The sequence below is a fragment of the Canis aureus genome, chromosome 2 (genome assembly GCF_053574225.1).
Source record: "Canis aureus isolate CA01 chromosome 2, VMU_Caureus_v.1.0, whole genome shotgun sequence".
NCBI classification, from domain to species: Eukaryota; Metazoa; Chordata; class Mammalia; order Carnivora; family Canidae; genus Canis; species Canis aureus.
The window spans coordinates 92,560,805-92,584,368 of NC_135612.1; the positions used below are offsets into that span (position 1 = coordinate 92,560,805).

General features: G+C 68.3%; 1 protein-coding gene and 2 long non-coding RNA genes across 7 annotated transcripts; 2 read left to right on the forward strand and 1 right to left on the reverse strand.

Annotated features, from left to right (window-relative positions):
- The first annotated feature begins 463 nt into the window (after positions 1 to 463).
- On the forward strand, positions 464 to 21,624 carry CPLX1 (complexin 1). Of its 5 annotated transcripts, none has more exons than XM_077881990.1 (4): positions 464 to 621; positions 2,029 to 2,133; positions 15,110 to 15,285; positions 19,904 to 21,624. In XM_077881990.1, the coding sequence occupies exons 2-4, from the start codon at positions 2,103 to 2,105 to the stop codon at positions 20,099 to 20,101; spliced, it is 405 nt and encodes a 134-aa protein (XP_077738116.1). In that variant the 5' UTR covers positions 464 to 621; positions 2,029 to 2,102; the 3' UTR covers positions 20,102 to 21,624. The 5 variants fall into 5 exon arrangements, with proteins under 5 accessions (XP_077738116.1, XP_077738127.1, XP_077738149.1 ...); XM_077882001.1 differs by having other exon boundaries at positions 467 to 621; positions 2,032 to 2,133; XM_077882023.1 differs by lacking the exon at positions 464 to 621 and adding an exon at positions 1,281 to 1,415.
- Positions 11,141 to 13,743, forward strand: LOC144303604 (uncharacterized). Its single transcript, XR_013370625.1, has 2 exons — positions 11,141 to 12,706; positions 12,802 to 13,743. It is a non-coding gene; the product is annotated as an uncharacterized LOC144303604 (long non-coding RNA).
- Positions 13,647 to 15,102, reverse strand: LOC144303599 (uncharacterized). The gene is made up of 3 exons (XR_013370622.1): positions 14,583 to 15,102; positions 13,889 to 14,205; positions 13,647 to 13,801 (listed from the first exon to the last, which is right to left on the reverse strand). It is a non-coding gene; the product is annotated as an uncharacterized LOC144303599 (long non-coding RNA).
- Positions 21,625 to 23,564: the final 1,940 nt, after the last annotated feature.

Below are 23,564 nucleotides of genomic sequence, written 5' to 3' on the forward strand. Positions count from 1 at the left end.
GCGCCACCCGCCGCCCCGCCCCGCCCCGCCCCGCCGGCCCCGCCCCCGCCCCGCCGGCCCCGCCCCCGCCCCGCTGGCCCCGCCCCCGCCCCGCCGGCCCCGCCCCCGCCCCTGGCCCCGCCCCCAGACCCGCGGAGCCGTCCCCGTCGCGCGCTCCCGCTCTGAGAAATACGGCGGCGGCGGGCGGCTCCCTCCGCGGGGCGAGCGGGGCCCGGAGTCGGGGGCGCCCACGTCCCGCCCTGGGGCGCCGGGGCCCGGGAGCGGCGCGGGGTCGCGGGCGGCGCGCAGGGGCCTCGCCCGGGTCGGGACCCCGTGGGCGCGGCGGGAGCCCCTTCCCAGCGCGGGGCGGGGCGGGGCGGACGGGCCTCCGGGGCGGGCGGGGGCGGGGGGCGGCGGGGGCGGCTCCGTGGTCCCGCCCCGCGCCCCGCCGGCCCCGCCCCCGCCGGCCCCGCCCCCGCCGTGACGCTCGGCGCGGGCGGGGGGGGCGGGGGGCGCCTCCACGTGACGCGCCCTCCTCGCCGTGCCCTTCAGCCGCCGCCGCATTCCCGGCGCCACATGGACCCCGCCGGCCCGAGCGCGCCCCGCCGCTGACCGCACGCCCGCCGCGCCCGGCCCGGGAAGGTAACCGCGCTCCCCCCGCGCCGCGCACCCCGCGGCCCCCGGCAAGGCCCCCGCTCCCCGCGCCGCGCCCGGCCCGGCCCGGCCCGGCCCGGCGGAGCCCCCAGCGCCCCCGGCCCCCGCCCCCGCCCCCGGGTCGCCCCGCCCGCTCCCCGGCCCCGGGAGGCCCCGCAGCGCCCCCTACACCCCCCACACCCCCGCCGCCCCGCCCGCACCCCGGCCCCGGGCGGGCGCTGTCCGCGGACTCGGTGCTGAAGCGGCCCCGCGCGGCCCCTTCCTCGCTCCCGCTGCGGTCGGGGCTCCTGCCCTCGCGCCCCTCCCTGCCCCTCGCGCCCCTGCCCCTCCCGCCCCTCCCCTCCCCGCCCCAGGGCCGCTCGGCACCTCGCCCGCCCGCAAAGCCACGGGGTGCGGCGGCAGCGGGAGCGGGCCCAAGCCTGGGGGACTCCCGCGGCGCCCCGAGCCTGGCTGTGGCTGCGCCCCGCTTCCCCACCCCCTCCGGAGCCAGGGGAGAAGTTTGGAAGAGAATCTGCTTTGCGGCAAGGGCGCCCTGTGCGCCAGCGCCGCGCGGGGAGGCGGCCCCCCCCGACCACCCAGCACCCCCCCCCCCCGGTCCCCCCCAGGCCGCAGGAGCGCGGGTCTCCTGGGAGGAGAACACCCGAAAGCGCTGGATCTCAGCCCTGGGCTGCCCTGCCCCAGAGGCCCCACAAGCGGGAGGGGGAGCATTGCAGCCCCTGGTTTAGGCAGCGCCTCCGCACCGGAGTTCAGCGACCTGGACCCTGGAGGCCCCGCAGGCGCAGGTGGGGGCGCCCTGTCCTCCCTCGGGGTCTCCCACCCCAGTCTCCGCCGTGCTGCTGGCAGTGGGCATAGAACTTCCCCTGGGTACAGCCTGGTCTCCTGGGACTCCTGTCAGAAGCCGAGGGGAGCTCCCTGAAGGGGCATCCGGCCGGGCCCCACTCCTCCGTAGTCCTTTCGTCCCTTAGGTGGCCCCCCACCCCTGTGGCCCAGGGCCCAGCAAGGAGGCGGAAGAGCCAGTCACCTTCAAACACCCCTTGGGCCCGACCGGGCTTCAGGCAGCCTGGCTCCTGGGAGCTGTGCTCTCCCGGGCTCTGCACCGCATCCCCATCCCCGCAGTAGCCACCATAAGCTGGTTTCAGAAAACCAGGGACCAGGTGAGACCACTTTGTAGGTGGAGCAGGTCTTGGGATCTACGTGCCTGGATCAGGGTGTGGGGTGGAAGCCCCAGCCCCCGCTGTCCCTGTCAGTGTCAGCTCCGGCCCTCAGGTGGGAACCTGACCTGTGAGGCCATCCTCAGACCACAGACCCGTGCTCAGGGGCCAGCAGGTAGGGATGAAGAAGCCGCCCTCGCCCCAGCCTGCTCGGGGTGACCTGTGACCACTTCCTCTCCCCCAGCAGAGAACTCCTGGCCACACTTGCATGTGAGTTCTGACCCTTGGAGGAGCCGCTGAGGAATCAAAGCCATCGTCATGGAGTTCGTGATGAAACAGGCCCTGGGAGGTAGGGAGTAGGGGCATCGTGTTCCCAGGGGGTCGCTGGCCACACACCTCGCAGAGCACACTCCCCTACACGGTCCCCCTCGGGCTTCACCTGCCCACCAGCCCCCTCAGGACAGAGCCCGGGGGTGGGGGAGGACGCAGCCTGGCACACTGTGGTCAGGGCAGAGCTGTCCAGGCCGCGCTGAGGCTGGGGTCGAGGCTAGGGGTCGATGGTTAAGCGGCAGCACCCTCTCCTCTGGGAGGATAGCCCAGGGTGCGTGCCAGGGGCGCCAAGGGCCAAGTGCAACTGGCAGGGTCTGGTGGGCCCCATGGGGGCTTTGCTCTTGGGGAGCAGAGCCTGGGGAAGCTGTAGAGTGGCTACAGCAGGGGAGGCGGGAGGCCGCTAGAGCTGGGGCAGTGGGCTCACCCGGGGTGGGGGCAGCAGTGGGCACAGCGAGCCAGGGCCAGTGGGACCTAGGGGCACGAGAAGATGCCACGGTGGCCGTGCGTCCCTGGCCCCCTTCCACAGAGGTGGTGCAGCGGTGTGTGTCCTGGCGTGAGCGAGCGTGGGGGGACCGCCCGTCGAACCCTGCTGGCTCGTATCTGAAGGGAATCCTGTGCCTGTTTGGTTCAAAAGGACAGTGTCGTGGCCAGAGACCCTGGCCCAGGAGGCGGGCAGGGCGACGGACTGAGGTCCCCACCGGCCTGGGTGCGTCGCGCTGGAGCCGTGGGGCCTGCCAGCCATCCCGTGTGCCCCAGCGCCCCCGGCTGCTGCATCAGCTCCCCGCGGCTGCCTGCAGCGGTACCTGACCGCCGTCCCGGGTGTTTTCCCGTGGTGGCCTCTGTGGGCCACACCCTGACCTGGTCGCCTTCGCAGCCTGGCATGAGTCAGGTGCTGCACCTCGTGGCGCTGCTGCAGCGGCAGGAGGGGTCGGGGCCTTGCTTCTGGAGGTGGGGGGCTGCTATGCCACTGGTGGGGGGCAGGATGGCAGGGCCACCAGGCCCAGGACCGGGGCCCCAGGGGTGGGCTTGTCCCTGGCGGAAGCGCCGCATTTCAGCCGCTGTGAGTTAAGTGGAAAGACACTGGGGGCTGGCCTGGGGCCACGTTCCCGGAGATTTTGTGGTCAAGGCTAGGCTGCAGGTTGAGTCTAATTATAATGATTACGTCACCAGGACATGATTCAGGGACGAGCATCCTGGCTCCGGGAGCAGTCGGTGTTCCACCCAGCCAGTCCCAGGCTGTTACAGATAATTAATTAGGTGGCTAATTCAGGCCCTGAGGTGGGTTTGTGACAAACCTGAAATATCTGATTTGGCTGTCTACATGGCTGAAATTAGCTGGGTAATTGCCAGCCTGGATTCCCTTTGTTCCATGTCAGCCCAAAGTTTCTCCTGCGGCGGCGACGGGGACACGTGGGAGCTGCAGGGGGGCAGAGGCGCCTTGGAGCACCCTGTCTGCAGCCGTCACGGGGTGGCCCAGCCAGGTGCTGCTCCCAACACTTGTCACCCCCTGCTGGGGTTGGGGGCTGCGTGCGGGCTTCCCCGGTGAGACCTTGTATTTTATTCCCTCCTTGGACGGGCATCATTTGGCCTCTCAGGATGAGTGCGTGCAGACAGACGGACAGGAACGGACCCAGACCCAGAGGAATGGTGCCGGGAGGCCCCTTAGAGAGGTAGACCCGAGACACAGGGAGCAGGCAGGCGGCAGGTCAGCAGGGGACAGGGGGGCACAGGCTGCCTGGGGACCTGCGGGCAATGGGGGGCCCGAGATCAAGACGGACGAACCCAAGGGCAAGAGACACAGATGGACAGACATGTATCAGAAACAAACCGAGAGACAGTCAGGGCTGGACGCCCAGAGGCCACACCGCCGCGCGGAGGGAGGCCAGTGGCAGGAGGGGCGGCGGGGACGAGGGCCTGGACGCAGCCTCCCGGGGCCGTGGCCGTGGCCGTGGGAGACCGTCCCCGGCCGGCCGGGCTGCTGTGCAGTCCTGACCACGTGTCTCGTGGAGGAGCCTTCGGGGGTGGCCTGGTGGCAGCCGCGGCTCCAGGCTGCGCAGGCCGTGTCCAGAAGCAGAGCAGCGGGGCACCCACAGGCCCCAGGAGCAGCTGTTTCTGTAGGGCCGAGTCCACCCTGAGGCTCGGGGGTGACGAACTCAGCGCCAGCCCGAAATTCAGGGGCTGCTGGGCCAGGAGCTCGGCTGCAGATGGGACGGCGGTGGCGTCCCCGGAGACCCCAGCCTTCCCCATGGCCCGTCCCTGCATGCAGCCCCGCTGAAGCCCAGCCCGGCCGGGGGGCTGCTGGTGCCGCCGCCACCGCTGCTGTGCGGCCCTCGGTGAGGGCTCTGTCCTCCATGGTCTGTCTGGGGCCGCGAGGCACCTGCTACTGGCAGGAAGGGGAGGGGGCGCTGGCCGGGGTGGCCCTGGTGACGGGGCTGCCCCAGGGGGAGAGGGAGGGCAGGGCCCGGCGGCCGGGAGGGGCCTGCCCGTCGGGAGGGGGCTATCCTTGGACCCAGGGACTGAGCAGCGGGACGAGGGGCGGCCCCGAGTGGTGGCCTTCCTGCAGCGGGTAGGCAGCGGGACCACAGGGCGGGGCACACACGACCCCGGGCTCCTTTGCCTGCCGGGGCAGGATCTGCCCAGACCCTCCGTCCTGGGCCCCCGGAGCGGACCTGGAGGGTCTGCCCTCAGGGCTGGGTTCTTTGTGGGGTGACCCAGGGGCACTTTGGTTCCTTCAAAGTCAGATGGGATCCCCATGGACACCGCGGCCGGGGAGGAGGGTCCCGTTGGGGCCACCCTGGGACTCCCCCCAGATTGGATGCTCAGTCCCTCAGAGAAGAGGGCCTTGCAGAGTCATGGCGGTGGACTGGACACGGCGGGGGGCTGGGGCTCCAGGCTGTGATCTGAAAGCAGATTCCCCGAGGCCAGGAAGTGGCGATGGCCCTGGAGCTATAGTCACACGAGGTCAAGAGCAGGGGCTGTCGTGGTACCGAGGTCGGTGGCGGGTGTAGACGCGAGCAGGCTAAGTCAGGCCCGACAACTGGCTCGCGGCCAGCTGTCTTGCTGCCCTGCCTCGGGTGCCTTGTTCCACGTCCAGAGCAGGCTCGGGTGCTCGGGGCTGGTGTGGGGCGGGGGAGGGTTTCACGAGGGGGCACCTGGGCTGGGATTCGAGGGTGCACAGATGAGCCGGGGGCACCTCATGGAGACAGCAGGACGTGACGGGACACCCCCTGCCTTGGGCTCCCCGGGGCCTGGTCACTGTCCCGAGTCCTGGGGCGCTCAGCCTGGGCCGGCCTGGGCTGGGGAGGCTGCTCTCTCCGGGGAGTGGGAGGGCTTGGGGCCTGTGCTCAGGGCATCAGGGTGAGGGCTGAGCGGCCCCCGGCCCGAGGCCCGTGCGTCTGAGGGGACAGCGGCTCTGCCGAGCCAGCCGCGGGGGCGTGGGAGGGACCCGGGCACCGTCACCCAGCCCTCCGTGGACAGGAGAGCATCTCAGACACGTACGGCAGGGGGAGCCTCCGGGGGCCGCTGTGGTCGGGGGCCTCTGCGCCCTGGGGCGGCGGTCTGTACACCGTGTGCGGGGACGGTTGGGGGGCTGTTGGGGGCCGGCCCCCAGATGTGGCAGGGCTGCCGGGGTTCCCAGCTTGGTGCTCACACGGAGAGGGGGGTTGCAGGCGAGTGTCCCTCTGGGGCGGGAGCCCTGGCCAGAGAAGCCCCTCCTTCAGGGCCCCCCCACCCCCCGGTCTGGCACCTGCTTCTGTTAAGCATCCCGAGCACCCCTCCCGCTGGCTCTGTGACTCCTGGCTGTGCCAGAGTCAGGTCACAGGGCTCCTCCCGGACGCTCCCTACCTTGCCCTCTAGGACCCGGGTCAGAGCTGCGGGCAGGCTGAGAGCCCATCTGGTCCTGCTGGACCCCCGGTGTCCACCCACGGGAGCCTACCCTGAGGGTGAGGCCAGGGTGGCACAGGCCCTCCCGACCAGGTGGGCAGTGTTGGACCGCCTGCCCCGGTACCTGGGGCACATCAGGTGGAGTTGATCTGAGAGGCCGGCCCCAGGCCCCGAGTCCTCCAAGGCAGGGCTGCATCCCTCCCTGCTCGTCTTCGAGAGCGGGGCATCTCCATGGGCAGCCAGCAGCAAGGGGGTGATAGAACACCAACAGCCATCCAGGGTGGGCACCCCTGGGCTCGGGAGAGACCCGCTTATCCCACGTCTCTCAGAGGCTGGAAAGACCTCAGAGAAACGGCCTTTTCTCCCTAACCACGAAGGACAGCCCTCCCCGCAGGACAGCGTGCTCCTCGTTGGTTAAGCTACAGCTCGGTTATAAAGCTTCGGCCCCCGAACGGGAATAAAGTGGATGTATTCTACGTCAGCCGAGAAAGAAAGTCGTTTATTTCCGTTGGTTGGCAGGAATTCTGGTTGGGATTAAAGCGTTCATTGTAGGAGCTCCCGTGCGAGGGGCTCTCAGTGATCACACAGCCGCGGGGGCCTGCTCGGGGTCGCTGCGCATCTAACGCTGGGCCTTAAACCAGCAGAGTGAGCCCGAGACCAGGCAGACGCCAAGGGCAACATGGATCAGAGAGGAGCACCCCGGGGGGCGGGGGAGAGCACTCCCGAGGGGTGGGGTGAGGAGCACTCTGCTGTGGGGTGGGGAACACTCGGGGAGGGGGCGTGGAGTGGGGAGCACTCTGCTGCGGGGGCGGGGAGCACTCTGGAAGGGACGGAGTGGGGAGCGCTCTGGGGGGCAGGGCGGGGAGAGCACCCCAGGTGTGGGGCGGGGAGCACTCTGTTCCTGTGTAGCAGGGATGGAGGCTTGGGGTCTGCGCAGCCCTTGCTCTCCTCCTGCCTGTGGTCGGGCTTCTGTGAGTCTCTTTTCTTTTCCTTTTAAAGATCGGCTGCTTCTTTCTGAAGATTTTATTTACGTGGGAGAGAGGGAGCACAAGCTGGGGGAGGGGTGTGCGAGAAGCCGGCTCTGTGCTGAGCAGCGAGCCCCACGCGGGCTCTGTCCCACAACCCATGAGACCACGGCCTGAGCCAAGACCAAGACTCGGGTGCTTGCCTGACCGAGCCCCCAAGTGTCCCCAAATCTCTGCTCTCTAGACTTGCTCCCGTTTTTCTCATCTCCCGGGGGTGGGGAGTCGGGGAATGACTTCTCTACCCTCTCAGGACTCAGTCCACAGCTCTGGCTTCTGTTTCTTAGGGGCAACCTAAGGGAGGGTCCCCATTCCACCCTGGAGGCCCCCTTGGGTCCAGTGGGCTTGACTGAACTGTGGCAACCGGACTGAGGCCAGACAGCTGCTCAGGACCCAGCAGAGGGCTTGGGGTTCTGGGTTCTGAGTGCTGTGTGCTGGGTGCTGCTGCTGCTGAGTGCCATCTATTGAGTCCCAGGTGCTAAATGCTTTGTGCTAAGTTCTGAGGGTGCCGGGTACTGATTGCTGGCGTCTGGGTGTTAAACTGTGTCTGAATACTGGGTAATGAGAGTGCTGGGTGTTGGGTTCTGGTTCTGAGAGCAGAGGATGCTGTATACTGGGTGTCTCGTGCTGAGTGCTACATGCTGGGTGCTGGGTGCCAGGTGCTCAATGCTGGGTGTTAAGTGCTGGGTGTGGGTGTTGAGAGTGCTCCACACTGGGTACCTGGTGTTGAGTGCTAGGTGCTAGGTACTGAGGTGCTGTATGTTGGGTGCTGGGTGCTAGGTGCCAGTGCTGGTGTTGAGTGCTGGGTCTGGGTGTTTAGTGCTGCACGCTGGGTATGTGGTGCTGAGTGCTATGTGCTATGTGCTGAGGGTGCTAAGGGTGCTGGGTGCCAGGTGCTCAGTGCTGTGAGTTGAGTGCTGGCTGTGGGTGTTGAGAGTGCTGCATGCTGGGTGCCTGGTGCCGAGGGTGCTGTATGCTGGGTGCCAGTTCCTACGGGGACTCAGGAGTGGGGACCCGGGTCAGGCAGCTGTGACAGGACCCTGGGAGGAGGGTGGCCCCGCAGGGAGCACCCTGCCCCGGATTGCCGTCAGGGGGGAGGCTGTGGGAGGCCCACCTCCCCGGCTTCCTGCCCCGCGTGGGGCTGGCCGAGCACCCAGTCGGCCCCACCCTGTCTGCCCGCGAGCCCTGCCCCTCAGCCCCCTCGCAGGGGACATGCCCGGCGCGCCCCGAGATCCGGGCCTGGATGTGTGGGGGGCCTCCCCGTCCCGGGGCCTTGCGCCTCTGGGCAGAGCAGGGGCTGGCGGGGCCCGGCCTCGGCCGCCGCGCGGCGGGCATCGCAGGAGAGCCGGCGCCCCGCGAGTGGGGAGTGGGCGCCCGGAGACCACGCCCAAGCCGCGCCCAGCGTCCCAGGCCTGGCGCCGCGTGGCTCACGGGGCCGCGTCCTCCCTGGAAGCCTGGAGCCCACGCCCTTGCCTGGCCCCCAGCAGGCGCGGGCATCAGGGGTCGTGAGGCGGGGGAGGCCCATGTGGCTGACGAGGGTGCGCCCGAGTCGAGGCCACCGGGGAAGGCGGGCGCTGTTCTGGCAGGCGGCTCTGGGCCCAGGGCCCCGGGGCGCAGCTGCCACAGGCCCCGGTCGGAGCCGGAGTGGCCCCAGGTGGCGGGCGCGCCGCGTGGGCAGTGGCCGGCTTGCTCTCTCCCCGGAGGGTAAGGGGCGCGGGCCCGATCCTGTCGGGGCGCGGGGGGGGGGGTTCGCTGTCCAGGAGTCTCTGTGGCTCGTGTTCAAGGAGGTGCTGGAATTGTGACCCGCGTTCCCCAAGTGCTCTCTACAGGGATCACGCCAACCTGCGCCCCCCCATAATGCACCTTACACGCCCGCTCCCCACGCACGGTTTCGTAGGACTAGTGCTGGTCAAACAGATAAAATGCGCTTATTTTAAATTGATCTTTAAAATCTTGATTTTAATCCAACATCTTTCTTTTACTCCATGCAATTTTTGGATACCTTATAGCTGCCACATTGTGATCTATACATTTTAGGTGAATTTTCTCTTATTTACTGACACTTTGCCGTGCTTGTTACTTGCCGTTGGAGTCTGCAGCGGTCCGGTGTTCCCCCGTATGTCCGTGCGCAGTCGGCTCGCCCGGGCTTGGGTGGCTTCCTCGTCATGTGTGGTACCTGCTTAGTGCCCGGAGTGTCTGCCAGTGGTTCCCTGGGTGCCAGACGTTCTGACTTCCACCCTGCTGCGCGGGATATTTTTGTTTTCCTAAATATATTTGTGAGCTTCGTTCCAGATGTGGTCGGGTTGCTGAGACACTTTGATTCTCCCCTGGCTTATTTGGGGCTCTGTTAGGTGGGAGCAGAGCCGCGTGGTCTGGGGGTGACTCTCCGACAAGCCTCCTTTCTGCTCGGACGGATCGCGCAGCTGGGATTCACGGCCCGTCTGCCCAGGCCCCTTTGCACGCTCGCCCAAAGGCAGAGACTGGGAGGTGGCACGGAAACCAAGACCCAACCTTATGCCACCGGCAGGAAACTCACTTCAAATATAAAGACATACGCAGGGTAAGGTAAGAAGGTGGAAGAGATAGACCGTGCTCGTATTGCTCAAAAGGAAGCTGGTGTGGATCCGCTGACAGCACACAAAGTAGGTTCCAGAGCAGAGGCTGGTAGAGGGACGAAGGAGGCCGCTCCTGGCGCCGAAGGTGCCAGTGGAGGAAGAGGATGTCGCGGTGTCCACTGTTTCTACCCCAGACACGAGCTTCACGACACAAGCAAAGGGACAAATAGACAAATCCTCAGGTTTAGGTGAGACACTCAGGAGTTGATGAAACAGACGGAGAAGCAGGAAGGACGCACAAGGACCACCGACCCTGCCTGGCGTGCGAACACTCCCGGTGAGCCCAGGTGTGCCTTCTGCTCACACGTGCGAGGGCAGAACGTGTCCGGGCCGTAAAGCACGAAGTCAGGAACGTGAAGGATTTCAGTCATGCCTAATGGGGGACGGGGCAAGAAAAGTAACAGGAAGATACCTGAAAATCCCCCCAGGTGCCTGGAAACTGGACAACGTGCCTCTGAATGAGCCGTGGGTCTGGGAAGATTCTCAAGGCAAACGAGAAAGGATTGTAAACTGGGGGACGCGGGGGTGGAGCGTCTGCCTTCGCTCAGGTCAGGATCCGGGGGTCCTGGGATCGAGTCCCACCTCAGGCTCCCTCTGACCCTCCCCCCACTCGTGCTCCCTCTTTCTCTCAACTAAATAAAATCTTAAAAAAAAAATAAGAAAGGAAATAAAATTCAGAGCAGATGTGAAGGACACGGGAAGAAGAAAACCCGAAGCTGCATCTTTAAGACAACCGGACGTGTGTACAGAATGTACGCGGGCCTCTTGCCCACCGGTAACAGGAAGGCCAGCAGCCAGTTGAGAAGTGAGCAGACACTCACGGCCATGGACCCGAGTCCACGCTGACGCACAGCCTGTAGGTGGGTGGCAGGCGGCTCAGGGTCCAGGCCAGGCGTGGAGCATGTGGTAGCAGGTGCCCTGGACGTGACGCCACCTGCCCGGACGGGAGGGGCGGATGCGCGTCCATGCGATGGGCCCGCGCATCGGCAAGAAGGGGGAACCGCTGGGTGTTGTGTGCGTGGTGCAACGCCACGGGGGGACCTCGAACGTCCTACGCGGGCAACCGAGGTACACCCACCTCGCCTTGGGGGGTGGGGGGGCTTGTGGTGAGGATGCTTTGGGGGGACGCACGTGTCCACCAGCTTGACTGCGGCCATGGTTTAGTGCGTGTGCACGTGTGTCAAACGCGTGATGGGCAGACTGTCAGGCCTGCGTGAAGCTGTTGTGAACCTAGACCCTGAGCAAGGGCGCTGCTTCCGGCTGAGGCGGCAGGATGGCGCTCAGAGGAGGGGGAGGGGGAGGGGGAGGGGAGGGCTAGGTGCACCTGCCTGCCCCTGGCCAGGGTGGGGGCGGGGCGCGAGGACTTGGGGCGGGGCGGGCGCGGGGGGCGGGGCACGGGGACTTGGGGCGGGACGAGCGCGGGGGGGCGGGGCACGGGGACTTGGGGCGGGGCGGGTGTGGGGGCGGGGCACGGGGACTTGGGGCGGGCGCGGGGGGCGGGGCACGGGGACTTGGGGCGGGGAAGCCTCTGAGCCTGCAGAGCATGCGGTGGGGCCTGAGGAGCGCAACGGTCTTGGACGCGGGACCCTGTCTCCTTCCCTAAAAGGGCCCCCCCCATCACGAGTGCTGTTTCCTCTGGAACTCCCCCCCGCCCTCGGTCGCCTGTCGCACTGCTGAAGTGGGGAAGTGGGGGCTGCCCACGGTCGCTCTCTGCCGGCTGCTGGCATCGTCCTTATGCGGATATCACAAAAATAACCTGAGGAATTTCCTTCTTTTCTCTCCTTTCCAAGAACAGTTTAAATATCATTGGAATTATCTGTTTCTTGAATGTTTGAAGGAGCCCATCTGTGAATTCTTAGACACACTTCTCAGCTTTTGACGGCGTGTCTTAGAAAATCCGCTTCATTCACGATTTCAGCCGTATTCGGATACCACGTATCACTTGGTCATGCTAAGGTCCTCTCGGTCCGCAGCGTTTTCCCGCGCATTTTTCCTCATTTCCAGTGTTGTGGCCCCAGACCTGCCGCCCCTGGTGCCTGAGCACCAAGTCCTGAAGCGGCCCGGTGCGCCCACTCGTGTGGGCCGCTCCCACCGCCGCCTTCTGCGCCCCTCATTCTTCCCCCGGAGGCGGCCGAGCGCTCCTGCCGCCCCAGGAACATGCGTGTTGAGGGCGCCGCCGGCCTCGGAGCCCTGGGCTCTGCTGGGTCAAGGCCTGCTCTGGCTCCGGACGCGCGGCGGCCGTGGTGACTCGGCGCGACCACCCAGCCCCTGCGCTCGAGGCCGGGCGTGGGGTTTCCTCCTGCTTCCCCGGGTGTCCCACCTGCGTCTTTCCCACCGCCGGGCGCGCCCTTCTGCCAGCGCCTTGAGGTCAGTTCTGCAGCCTGACGTTTCTTTTTCAGACGTAAGATTATAGGTCGTTTCAAATTTATGCTCCCCTTTTCTTACTGTGATGAAATATTCACGGCATAAAGTGTGCCCCCATTGCTCTGAGCACCCTGAGGACAGCGGGCTCACAGCGTGCTGGCGACTGTCGCACTGCGAGCCCCGGCGCCGACCTTGCCTCTCCCCAGACCCCGAGAGGGCGCGCCTCCCCAGCGCCCCCGGCACACGCTGTCTCGCTTGAGAACGCCTCCCCTCTGATGACCTTTGTGCCGCCTGCAGCTCCCCGGACACGTCAGACGCACGGTGAGGGCACTTCCCTTCGGCAGGGGGTCGGGTCGCCGACGTGGGCACTGCCGCGTGAGGGTTAACGTGGCCCCAAGCCCAAACGAAGAAGGGGATGGATTGTTGGCGTTTCCGTGGGGAGAACGGCGCGGACCGCACGCAGGCGGGCTCCAGTCTTGGTGTCACTGGCACCTTCACCGTGTGAAGCGTGCCCACCAGGAGTGCCAGCGTCGGCCAACCCTGGCATCCGAGGAGACGGTTTCTACCCACATGTTCTGAGGTTTTCTTGGTTAGGGCCAATCCTGAGGATTTGCTGCTTTTGGAGTCATTGTGGCTGGAGCATCGTCCCATATCTGCGCTAGTCCAGGATGCCCTGCGGTGGGTTCTCCCTGGGCGTCACCGATCATAGGTACGGACCACGTCAGCGGGGAAAGAGGCGGTGGGCGGGGGACAGCTTGGTGCCTTTGTAATACTTATTTTATTCCCTTTTTTTATTTTTAAAAGATTTTATTTATTCATGAGAGAGACAGAGAGAGGCAGAGACACAGGCCGAGGGAGAAGCAGGCTCCCTGCGGGGACCCCGATGCGGGACTCGATCCCGAGACCCCAGGGTCACACCCTGAGCCCAAGGCAGATGCTCACCCACTGAGCACCCCCGGGGGGGACCTCATTTTTTTCCTTACGAGATGCAGTAGAGCTCCAGGACGCTCCCCCAGGGACAGCGCGAAGCTGTCCGTGTCCCCCCACCCTGGGAGGGGCCAGGGGTCCGTGGGGCTGAGTCCCCGCCCTGCCTGCTCTGTTGGTGGCCGAGCATCATTCGTATCTTTTAAAATGTGGGCGTTGGTTGTTGGCGGGTATCTGAGCACCCAGGCGTGCCAGGTGTTCTGGGTGTCGGGGCTCAGCGGGAGCCGGCGGCTGGTCCCGGCAGACACGGACTAGACCCCGCGACCAACGAATTAGAGCATCATCTCCCGTGATGGTGCCTGCGGGCATGAGGCCGCCTGACGCCGCCTGTTTTCTCGTTTTTATCCCAGTTCCCATCGGGCGCCACACGGGACTCCGGGGTCGTGCCTCGGCCTGCAGCACCCCGCCAGGTGCTTCCTGTCACGCAGTCCCCGGCCCCGGCCTCGCCTGGGCCCTGCACCTCCTGGGCCCTGCACCTCCGCGCAGCCGGCCCCTGCCTCGCGTGGCTCTCCGGGCCGGGCGGCCCGAGCTTCTCCGCCCACGAACCCTTCGCTTGTCAGATTTCACACAATTTCCTTTTCACCTCTTGGGGGTGCGACGGAGATTGCGCTGACCTGTGACTCACTTTCGGGGAGCGGGCAGCGCGTTGTGGAACTCCCCGACCCTGAACGTGACAAGTGACTTTATTTATTTAGAAAAATTTTAGTTTTCCGTTACAGTTTATAATTCTCATCGTAGGTTTGTTTCAAGGTGAAAAATACTTTTCTCTTTTCAAAAATTGACTTTAACCTAAATGTAATGTGCTTCCCGGGATGGGATCCTGGAAGAGGAAAGGGACATTAGTGGGAAAAGTGACAACATCCAAATAAAGCGTGTGGTTGCCTCGGAGCCTCGCCCCCGCGCTGACCGCGCATCACAGCGACCGTCGGAGGGCTGCTCGGAGTGCACCAGCCCTGGGACCAGCTGGGTGGCTTCTGTGACCCTAAGACGAAGTCCAGGAGAACTTCCGGAGATGAGTGCTCACTTGTGCAGCGCGCAGGTGTGCATGGTCCCTGCTGTGTAGGGTGGACCGCAGGTGGGCGCACCCACGCCAGTGACCAGCATGCAGGGTGCCCAGCGGGTCGGAGCGGTGGACAGCGTTCTGGAACGTGAGCTCTCGGAACAGCAGCAGGTGCATGTGCCTAAGGGGGACACCAGAGCCTCCCCCCAAGCGGTTGGAGACTTCTGCAGAGCGTGGGGGGGGGGAGGAGACAGACCGTCATGTTAGCAGGGGCACGGAAGGGGCAGGCCCGGGGGCAGAGCTGGGGCAGGGGTCTGGGCAGGGGTGCTCTGTGTGGGTGCTGCGGGTTCCCGTCCGACCCCCTCCCAGCACTGGTTGGGACGCCCCCGCCACGTCCTGAGCTGGGGGGTGGGCCGGGCAGGGTGGGGTCCGCGCTCCCGCGAACATGGGGGCGCAGGTCCCAACGTGGGGCCCTGAATTCAGGGAGAAGGGGGGCGGGGCGGCGATGGGCATCAGAGCAGGCTGGGGACGGGGGCATGACGGCGGCTCCCCCCGCCACCAGCCTGTCTCTGGGGCTCCCAAGTGCACCCCACCGGCTCACCTGGGGCAGTGCTTGGGTGGGCTCCTCGGGTCAGAGGGTGGAGGCTCGCACCCGCAGGGCAGGGGCTGAGGGTGGGGGTGCCCCAGCAGCTGGCCGCCCCTCCTCGCGCTGCGCCCTGGGAGCCTTGGGTGCCGGCTGAGCCCCGAGGCTGTAATTCCACGTGTGTCCCGTGGGCCGAGGACGGAGGGCGGCGGCGGACGTGCTTGTTGTTGCCCGTGAATCAGGAGCTCGTGACAAAAGTGGCGTCTGGTGCCGCCGAGAAATTGGGGCCCCGGTGCTGCCGACCACGGCCTCGGAGCTCAGACCCAGGGCCCCAGCACCTGCACCGCCTGCGCTTGCACACGAGACCCCGGCCCCGGGCTCCCGGGCACACGCGTGCGGCCCTGCCCCCTGCCGCCCAGACCGCCTCCCCCTCCCCGAGACACAGGAGGACACCCCAGGACCACGGAGGGGGGAGGTTGGGGGGGCCCTCCCTGGGCAGCGCAGCCAACGGGAGCTGGCGGGACTGAGCGGCCTCCTGTCTGCAGGAGCCACAAAGGACATGGGGAAGATGCTGGGGGGTGACGAGGAGAAGGACCCCGACGCGGCCAAGAAGGAGGAGGAGCGCCAGGAGGCCCTGCGGCAGGAGGAGGAGGAGCGCAAGGCCAAGTACGCCAAGATGGAGGCGGAGCGTGAGGCCATGCGCCAGGGCATCCGGGACAAGGTGGGCACGGGGCTGGGGACAGGGTGGGGGTGGGGACACGCGGGGCCCTGGGGACGGGGACATGCTGGGCTTCCTCCGCCCGCCTTTTGCCGGCTCCACGGAACAGACCTTGGGATTGGACCGTCCAGAGCCCTGGGGGGTGGGCGGGGGTCCTGTCCTCTCGTGGGGTCTCCAGGCCCCCAGGACCGGCTGTGGTCTGCGGCCTCCACCCCGCGCGTCCCGGAGCGGCTCTCACCTGCCCCACCCCAGGTTCTAGGGGGAGGCCCCCCAGCGGGTAGGCGCCCGGGGCCCTGGCGGGTGAGTCATCATGGGCAGGGCCGTGCTCTCGGGCACCCCTGGGGGTCGCCGGGCCCAGGTGCGGGGCGGGGGGGGGCTGCCTTGCTTGGTTCCCTGGTGCCCCTCACCCTATGACCCTGGCTCCTGGTCCAAGGGAGGAGATCTGCGTGGCCCCGGCCCTGCAGGGCGTGCGGTGTGCAGGCGTGGCATGGAGAGCTCCACTCACCTGGGGGAGGAGCCAGGCCCCCCAAGGTTGGGGGGCGCCCCTGGGGTGGCTGCAGGCCTCCGGGGCACACAGGGCCTTGGCTTCGGTGGGGGTGCGGATGGCAGACCTCGCCACCCAGCACTGCTCCCTGGGTGCCTTTGGGGACCTGCAGAGACCTCCCCTGGCTTTGCCCGGTGCGCTGGTCCCCCTGCGGTCCCAGGTCAGGCCGTGGCTGGGGCGGGGAATGGGGACGGGTCGGGGGGCAGGACGAGGACGGCAGGTGCCGGGCGGGGTGTCGTCCACGGGGTGGGCGGGCCGGGGCCCGTGTCTGAGGCCCACGTCTCCCTGTCCGTCTACCTGCGTCCAGCGACGCAGCTGCCCCAGGTGGTCACCCCAATGTGTCCTCACCCTCGAGCCTGCAAACAGGTCACGGTGCTTGGACAGGTCTCGGCGCCCCTGGGGTGCGATGGGGCGGCCTGCTGCCCAGGGAGCGCCTGCCCTGGGCCCAGGCCTGCCGGCGGGACCCTGCTGGCGCTCCGCGTGCACGCCCGTTTCACCCCGGGGTCAGCCCCAGGCTTGTGGTGACTCAGGCCCACCGTGCCCCAGGGCCTTTGCCCTGGCCTCTCCCCGGTCTCCCCCTGATGCGCCAGCCCCCTCCCCCGCTGGCTTTGCTTCCCGCCTACTTTTATGGGACACTCAGGGCTTTGCCGTTCCATGTCCCCCCGACGGATGCCGAGCTGGTGAATGAGTGAGGAAGTGAACGAATGAATGAATGCGCAGAGGACTCTGTGGGAACAGAACGGGTGGTGGTGGACGTGGGAGCCCCTTCCCGGGAGCAGCTGGGGTCCTGCAGCCGGCTCCCCAGCCCCGTCAAGGCCCCGCGCCCTCGGAGCCCGGTCGCCCCGTGTGAGCTCCCCTCCCGGGACCCCGTGGCCGGGCCTGTGCACCAGTCCCGTTCCCGTTGTCGCGGGGCCCCGTGGCATCTTCCTGCGGTCGCGGGGCGGGCTGGCCGCAGTTTCCTCACCTGCCCAGCCTGAGGGTCCCTCCCGCTGTCGCGGGTGAGGTGGGACCTGTGCCCGGAGGGTCCTCCTGCGGGGACGGCGGGGCTGAGCGGGGGCGCCTGCTGGGGTCCTGATTCCGCCGGCAGGGGCCTGCCCTGTGCGGCTGCAGAGCTGAGACGGTGGTCACCTGCGGGCACTGGCACGGGTGGCGGTGGTGCCGGGCAGACAGGGACACGGGTGAGCCCCCACGCGTGGGTCCGAGGCCGGGAGGCGTCTGACGTGTCCTGGACGCTGCAGCCCCAGGGGCCCAGGTCTCCCAGCGCTGTGGCCCCAGCCTCCAGAATGCAGCCCGCCCGGGGGGGGGGCGGGGGGGCTCAGAGCGGGAGGGGGTGTGCGCCACAGCTGACGCCGCGCCTGCTCGGGAAGGGGGCACCTGGTCCCCGCTGCACCCCCAGCACCACTGCCTGGCCCAGCCCCAGGTCCTGCTCCTGGGAGGTCTGCCCCACAGTGCGTCCTTCCCCCTGCCAGGGGACCCTGCCCCTTTCCTCCGGCTACCCCCCCCCGCCCCCACCCGTGGGCACACTGCCCTTGAGGTGTGACTCCCGCAGGTGACCCACCTGGCCCCCAGGTACCTGACTTCCTCCGGCCCTCCCTGGAGCCACATGCCCCCAGGCCTCGTGGGGCTGGCCGGAAAACGGGGTGCTGAGCTGCCCAGCCCAGGCTCCAGCAGACAGAGGCGCGCGTCCTCTGGGGCGCGCAGGGCCCTTGGCAACGTCACCCCGGGAAGTGTCTCATCTCAGGGGTTGGTGGGTGGAGCGTCCCTCTGTCCGCCCCCTCACGGCCCCGCTGCGGGGTCCAGGAGCCACAGGTGAGGCACCTGCGTGGGTGCCGCCCGCCCAGCCGCCCTCAGCTTGCAGCCGCCAAGCCCACGCATCGCTTGCCGCTCCCCAGGCTTGGCTGAGGCACGGGTGGGTGTCACAGGAGCGTGTGGCTGCGGGTCACCAGCGGCTCTGAAGGCCGCGGCCCCGTGAGGCCGGGCACCTCCGCGGGGACCCCAGCCTGGCGCAGCGGCGCACCCCTGCAGAGAACTGCGACCTTGGGGGAGCCTCGCCGGGTGGCCCGGCCTGGGGTCTCCTCCCCGGTGGCCGGAGGGGCAGCCCCAACACCGCAGGTCGCGCTCGCTCGTGGGCCGCGTCTCTGGTCGGGGTTGCTCTGCTCACCGCACACGGCGTGTTCTCGTGGAAGCGCAAGTGTTCCCTGAGCACACGGGCATCTGCGGGCGGCCCACGTCCTCAGGAGCCTGCTCTCCCCAGGTGACCTGCTTCCTGCCCGTGTTCCGCCCCTGGGGGCTCCAAGCCGGTCCGGCCCCTTCCCAGCCAGGGCCGCTGCCGGGGTCAGGGGGTGTCACAGTCTGTGCGGCTGGCTGGCCTGACGTCCACGCTCACCTGGTGCATGTGCCGGGTGCCCTCCTGTGCCCCTCAGAGACCCTCCCCGCGCCCCTAGGGTGCACAGGGGCCTGTGGGCTGCTCGGGGGCCCCCTCATCCCTCTTGCAGCAGGTGCCCAAGGAGGCCACAGGCTGTGCTCTGGCCACGGGTGGGCGGAGAGCACGGCTTCCTCCTCGGCGACCTCTGCCACAGTGGCCGTCACCTCCCTGGCCTGAAGCCAGTGCGGCCTCGGGGAAACGGGCGCAGACGTTTCCTTCAGCATCATCAGTGGGTTGGGGGGCACAGCCAGCCCCCCAGAAACCCGAGAGCAGAGGAAGGTCCTTCTTGGAGAGCCAGCCCCTGCCCCCAGAACCAGAACCAGAATCCACTTTTTTCGGGAGGGGTGGGCAAAGAGAGCCGAGCAGGAACCGGGTCCCAACCTGGACAGAGACTCCTCCCTGAGCCCGGGGTCCTGTGCTTGTGGGGTGCCCGCAGAAATCTGGCATCGGGACGATCACCGATGCGCACACTGTCCCTGCTTGTCCCGCTTTACCCCTGCGAGCGCTTCCATCGGGTGCGGGTCAAAACCTCAGGCGTCCCCATCCCGACTGGGCCCCCCCACGGGACACCAGCCCCGAGGCCGCCCAGGACCCCCATGCGGCTCTCTGACGCTCGTGCTCTCTGCTCTGGGGAGAAGTCCGAATCCGGATGTGGCAGGGCTGCCGGCCCGGAGTCCTTCCTGTGCCCTTTCGGTGGCCTCCGGTGGCCCTCGGTGCCCTGCGCCCACAGCCGGCCTTTGTCCACTTGCATGTGGCCTCTCTGGCCTCTTCTTTCTTCTACAAGGAAATCCTCACCGATTTAGGGTCCAGGATCATCTCTTTACCCTAAGAGCAGCTCAAAGACCTTATTTCCAAATTAGCGCACATTCTAAGGTTCGGGGTGACATGAGTCTTGGGGGGACGCCATTCCACCTACTACACAGGGGAGACCTGGATGATCTCCGGGGGCAGAGACACAGGCCGGAAAACGGAAACAAGGGGCCCGGGATGTCCAGGTGTGGGGCTGCAGGGCTTCCACCTGGAGCTGCCACCGCGCCCCCTCCTCCACGGGCTGTCCACGGGCAGGGGCGGGGTCACCGCTGCATGTAGGGAGACGTGGCCGGCCTGAGGTGGGACGGCACCTCCCAGCCGGGGGTCTGGGCTGCGTGGGCGCCCCAGCCACGGAGCAGTGGGTTCTCCTCCGCTGCCTGCACGCATCCTGCCTGTCCCTTCCGCTGCTGCAGGACCCGGGCCCAGACTGAGGACGGTGGCAGCTTCCCGGGAGGGCACCTGGGAGGGCACGCAGGGTGGCCGCGTGGGGGGGCCAGGTTGGGGTGGGGCCGCAGCTTTGGTGCCAGTAGGGACCCACCTTTCTCTCTGCTCTGCTCTCAACATGCTCCCCAACCCCTGGCTCCGGCTTCCACTGTCGCCCCTACACTCTTGGCGGGGTCCCCCTGCCCCCCCAGGCACCCTCCTGGGTGGGGCCTTTGTCCTCCAGGGTCTTGGCGGCAGTTGGCGCGGCCCTTTCTCGGCCACGGGCACCGCCTCTTGGGGGGATCCCGAGGCGCAGGAAGGGTCCAGCCCTCCCGGGGACTGTGGCCCCAGCCAGACCTGGGGTTGGGAGACCTGCTCACGGGCTGACCCCTCCTTCCTGCCCGCCCCCCCCCCCCCAGTACGGCATCAAGAAGAAGGAGGAGCGCGAGGCCGAGGCCCAGGCCGCCATGGAGGCCAATTCAGAGGGCAGCCTGACCAGGCCCAAGAAGGCCATCCCGCCGGGCTGCGGGGACGAGCCGGAGGAGGAGGACGAGAGCATCCTGGACACCGTCATCAAGTACCTGCCCGGGCCGCTGCAGGACATGTTCAAGAAATAAGCGGGCGCCGCCGGCCCCCGCCGCGCCCGGAGCCCCCCCCTCGTGCCCTCGCCTACCTTCCCCTGTACCTCCGCGAGGCCCCTGAAGGGACATCGGGAGCAGAGTGCAGCCCCCCAGCGCCACTATAAGCCATAGTCCTAGATCTGCCCGCCCCACGCCCGCTCATGCCTCGGGAGCCTGCGCCACCCCCCCACCCCCGCACTGCCATCGCCACCAACACCGGGGCAGGGGTGCCCGCCCCCAGGGCCCCTGCGGTCTGTGCTGCGGCCCGGGCCCGCCCACGTGCTCCTCTGGGTGGGCCCCCCCCGAGCTGGGACGGCCCTGACCGCCCCCGTCCTTCCCCTCCACCCAGCAGTGCCCGAGGTCCGGGCACCGACCAGGCCGGCATCTCGACCGCCCCTCGGTGCGCCGTCCCCGCGCTGGTGGGCGCTCGTCCGCCCCAAACTCAGGAGCACAGCCATAGTGGGGGGAAGGCCGCGTGGGCTGGGAGCAGCAGCCTCCCTGGGGGCGCGGGTGGGAGCCCCCACCCCCGCCGTGACAGCTGGTTGCGGGATCTCGGGGTCCTCCCGCCTGCGGCCGCCCACCTCCACCCACACCCCTCACGCTCATTGTCCATCTGTCTCTCCCCGTCCTCTGTCCCTGCCTGGCCCACTGCCCCGGAAGGCTTTGCTTCTGGCCCACACCAGGACGCGGTCGTCTTGCAGACTAAGGGAAACACAGCAATAGGCCCGGGGGTCATCCCCCCGCCCCGGGTGGGAGCACAGCCCTCGCCCCCAGAACTCGCTGCCCCTGAGTCCGTGGGCGCAGCCCACTCCCTCCCCACTTGGTGCCTCCGGCCTTCCCATCGGAGGCTGCTCTGGGTGGGGGTCCCCTGGCGCAGCCCCTGCACCCCCACACCCCCGAGGAGAGCCGGGAGGAGACTCCGCGCCCTCGGAAGCCTGCTGCGCGTCGGGGGGCGGACCTGCCCGGGACCACCGCGGGCCTCCCGAACCCCGTGTCTCCACCCTTGTTTTCCTCTGCATCACGATGTGTTGAATCTCAGGTAAACGAGGTCTTACGTGTTTGGGGGTTTTATCGTCACAAAAAGGCCGCAGCCTCGGTGCCCGGGGCCCTTTCTGTCCACATTGAAACGTCATCGTGTCGCGGGCCGGGGCGTGGCCCCCGTCGCTCTTAGACAAGCCATAACAATAGACCGCAATACTACCGCGCACCCCCTGCCCCGGGCCGCGAGGGCGCCCCCCGCGCCCCGCCGCCTCGCTGCGCCCGCGCCCCTGACTCCTCCCGGTCCCACGTCTGTTCTAAACGGCTGTTTTCACACTTCACGAAGGCAGCTCGGAGCCCACAGGGCGGGCTCGTACCAAGCCCGCGTCCCGTTCCCAGCGCGGGGCGCCCGGAGCAGCCGAGCTTAGTTAGACTGTGGGTGTCGTGTCCTCCGTCATCACGCCTGGCCTCCTCCTGCATGTGGGGGGCCGCCGCGTGTGTAGCCTCGATGGAATCACAGCCAATAAACACCAGTGATTTCACCCCGTGTGCTCTTCTCTCCGGGGTCGCAACCCCGCGTGGGCAGCCAGAGGGCACGGGGACCTGGGGCGAGGGGGGCGGGCCCCTTCGGACCTGGGCTCCCCGGCCCTGACCCCCCTTCTCTCCAAGGCAGCCCCAGGGCAATGGTCCAAGGGCAGACCAGCCCCTTTGGGGGGCCACCCTTCTCTCCCCCAGGTCCCACTGTGCTGGCCCCAGTCCTGAGGGCCTGCCCTAGTCTGTCCTGTGTCCTTAGGGAGCCCTCCCTGTGCTGCTGGAGCTCTGGCCGCCGCCCCCTAGGGCAGCCTGCCCACCCCGGGCTGGTGGGAGGAGGGGCCGCTGGCCCAGCGCAGCCTTGCTCGCCCCCTTGGGGCCCCCTCCCGTGTGGTCCCTGTGCCCAAAGCCCACCCGAGGTGCCTGGTTCCTTGGATCCCCAGAGACTCGTCTGAGCTCCACTTCTGGGGGCCTCTCTTCAGGGAGCAAGGCGGGGTCCCTGTGGTCTCCCTACACTGCTGCCCGGAAGTGCTGTCAGGAAGCCTGCCCCACCTGGGCCCCCAGAGAGGCCGCACTGGCCCAGCCCTGCCCCCTGCGCCCCTGCACCCACAACTGTGCCCTGGAGGCCGCTCCCGAGCCCTCACTCCCTTACTCCGCCTCAGGCTGCCTGGTGTCAGGAAAGGGACGGAGGACCTGCCTCGGGGGACAGCTTGGCCCCCCAGCCCCAAGGACCACCCCGGGCGTCTTTTGCTCCCCGGGGAGGGAGCAGCTGTCCCTCCTCCCTCCCTGGATCCAGAACACTGACGGAAGTCTCTGTGCCAACTCTGTGCTTGGGGTTTGCCGGCCTCCCCCAGGGTGGCCCCTCCTAGATAACACCATTCCCCCCACCCCCTGCGCCCAGCAGCCTCCCCTCCCCCAGCGCGGCCTGGCAGGGACGGCGGGGTCCTGGGCAGCAGCCTGGACGCCTTGCTGTGGCCAGCGCTTCCTGGGGCCGGTGTCTGCTGGTGCGACGCCCAGAGGCCTGCGGCGGGCGCTCTGCTCTGGGCGTGGGGGTGGCGCAGCTCCCTTCCTCCCGGCAGGTTTCTCAGCGGAGGACACGGTGGCCAAACGCGACCAAGTGCGGGAGACTGAGGGGGAAGGGGGCTGAGAGGGTGGTGAGCCCCAGGCCTTCCCCTCTGAGCAGGTGCAGAGACGCCCCCGGGACAGACGGGTCCTGGGGGACCCCGACCGGAACAGCCGGGCCCTGGGCCCTCGGAGCGCAGACCGTGGCCCGCCCTGGGCGCTTGCTAGGTCCACACTGACTCCTCGCCGAGCCTCCTTGCGGATGTGGGACCCCGGAGGAGGCGAGCGCCCCTGCACGGTGCATCCTGCGGGCTCCTGCGGGCGGGCCAGCTCCGACGAGCTCTCCGTGCTCCCGCCCTGCTCCTGCGGCAGCCAGAGGACGCCCCCTCCTCTCCGCCGCGGGTGGGAGCGCTGGACGCCCAAGCCACTCAGCCCCGGGCTGGCGGGACACAGTGCCCAGGGCTGCCGGTTAAGGGCCGTTTTGTCTAGTTCGGCTGATCCGCAGCGAGCCAGCTCCTGCCGTCCCGCCAGCCCTGAGCCTGCGCCCCCTGTCGCAGCGTGGCCCGGCCTGCACCGGCCTGCACCGGCCTGCACTCCCGCCTCCCGTCCCTCCCTGGGAGCCTGGCTCGGAGGGGCTGGGGGCTGGGCGGGGTTGGGGGGCCGGGCTGGGGCGATGCCGGGGCTGGGGCTGGGGGCGGGGCGGAGGGGGTCTGGGCTGGGGCGGCGCCGGGGTGGCCCGGGGCAGGGCTGGAGCCTGCGGCCGAGCTTGGGGGCGGGCTGGTCGCCGGGCTGTCGCGAGGCCGGGGTCGTCGGCGGGCGGCGGCCTCTCGAGGGGGGCGCTGGGACCGGGAGCCCCGGAGTCGCAGTCCGCCCGCCCCGCCCCGGCCCC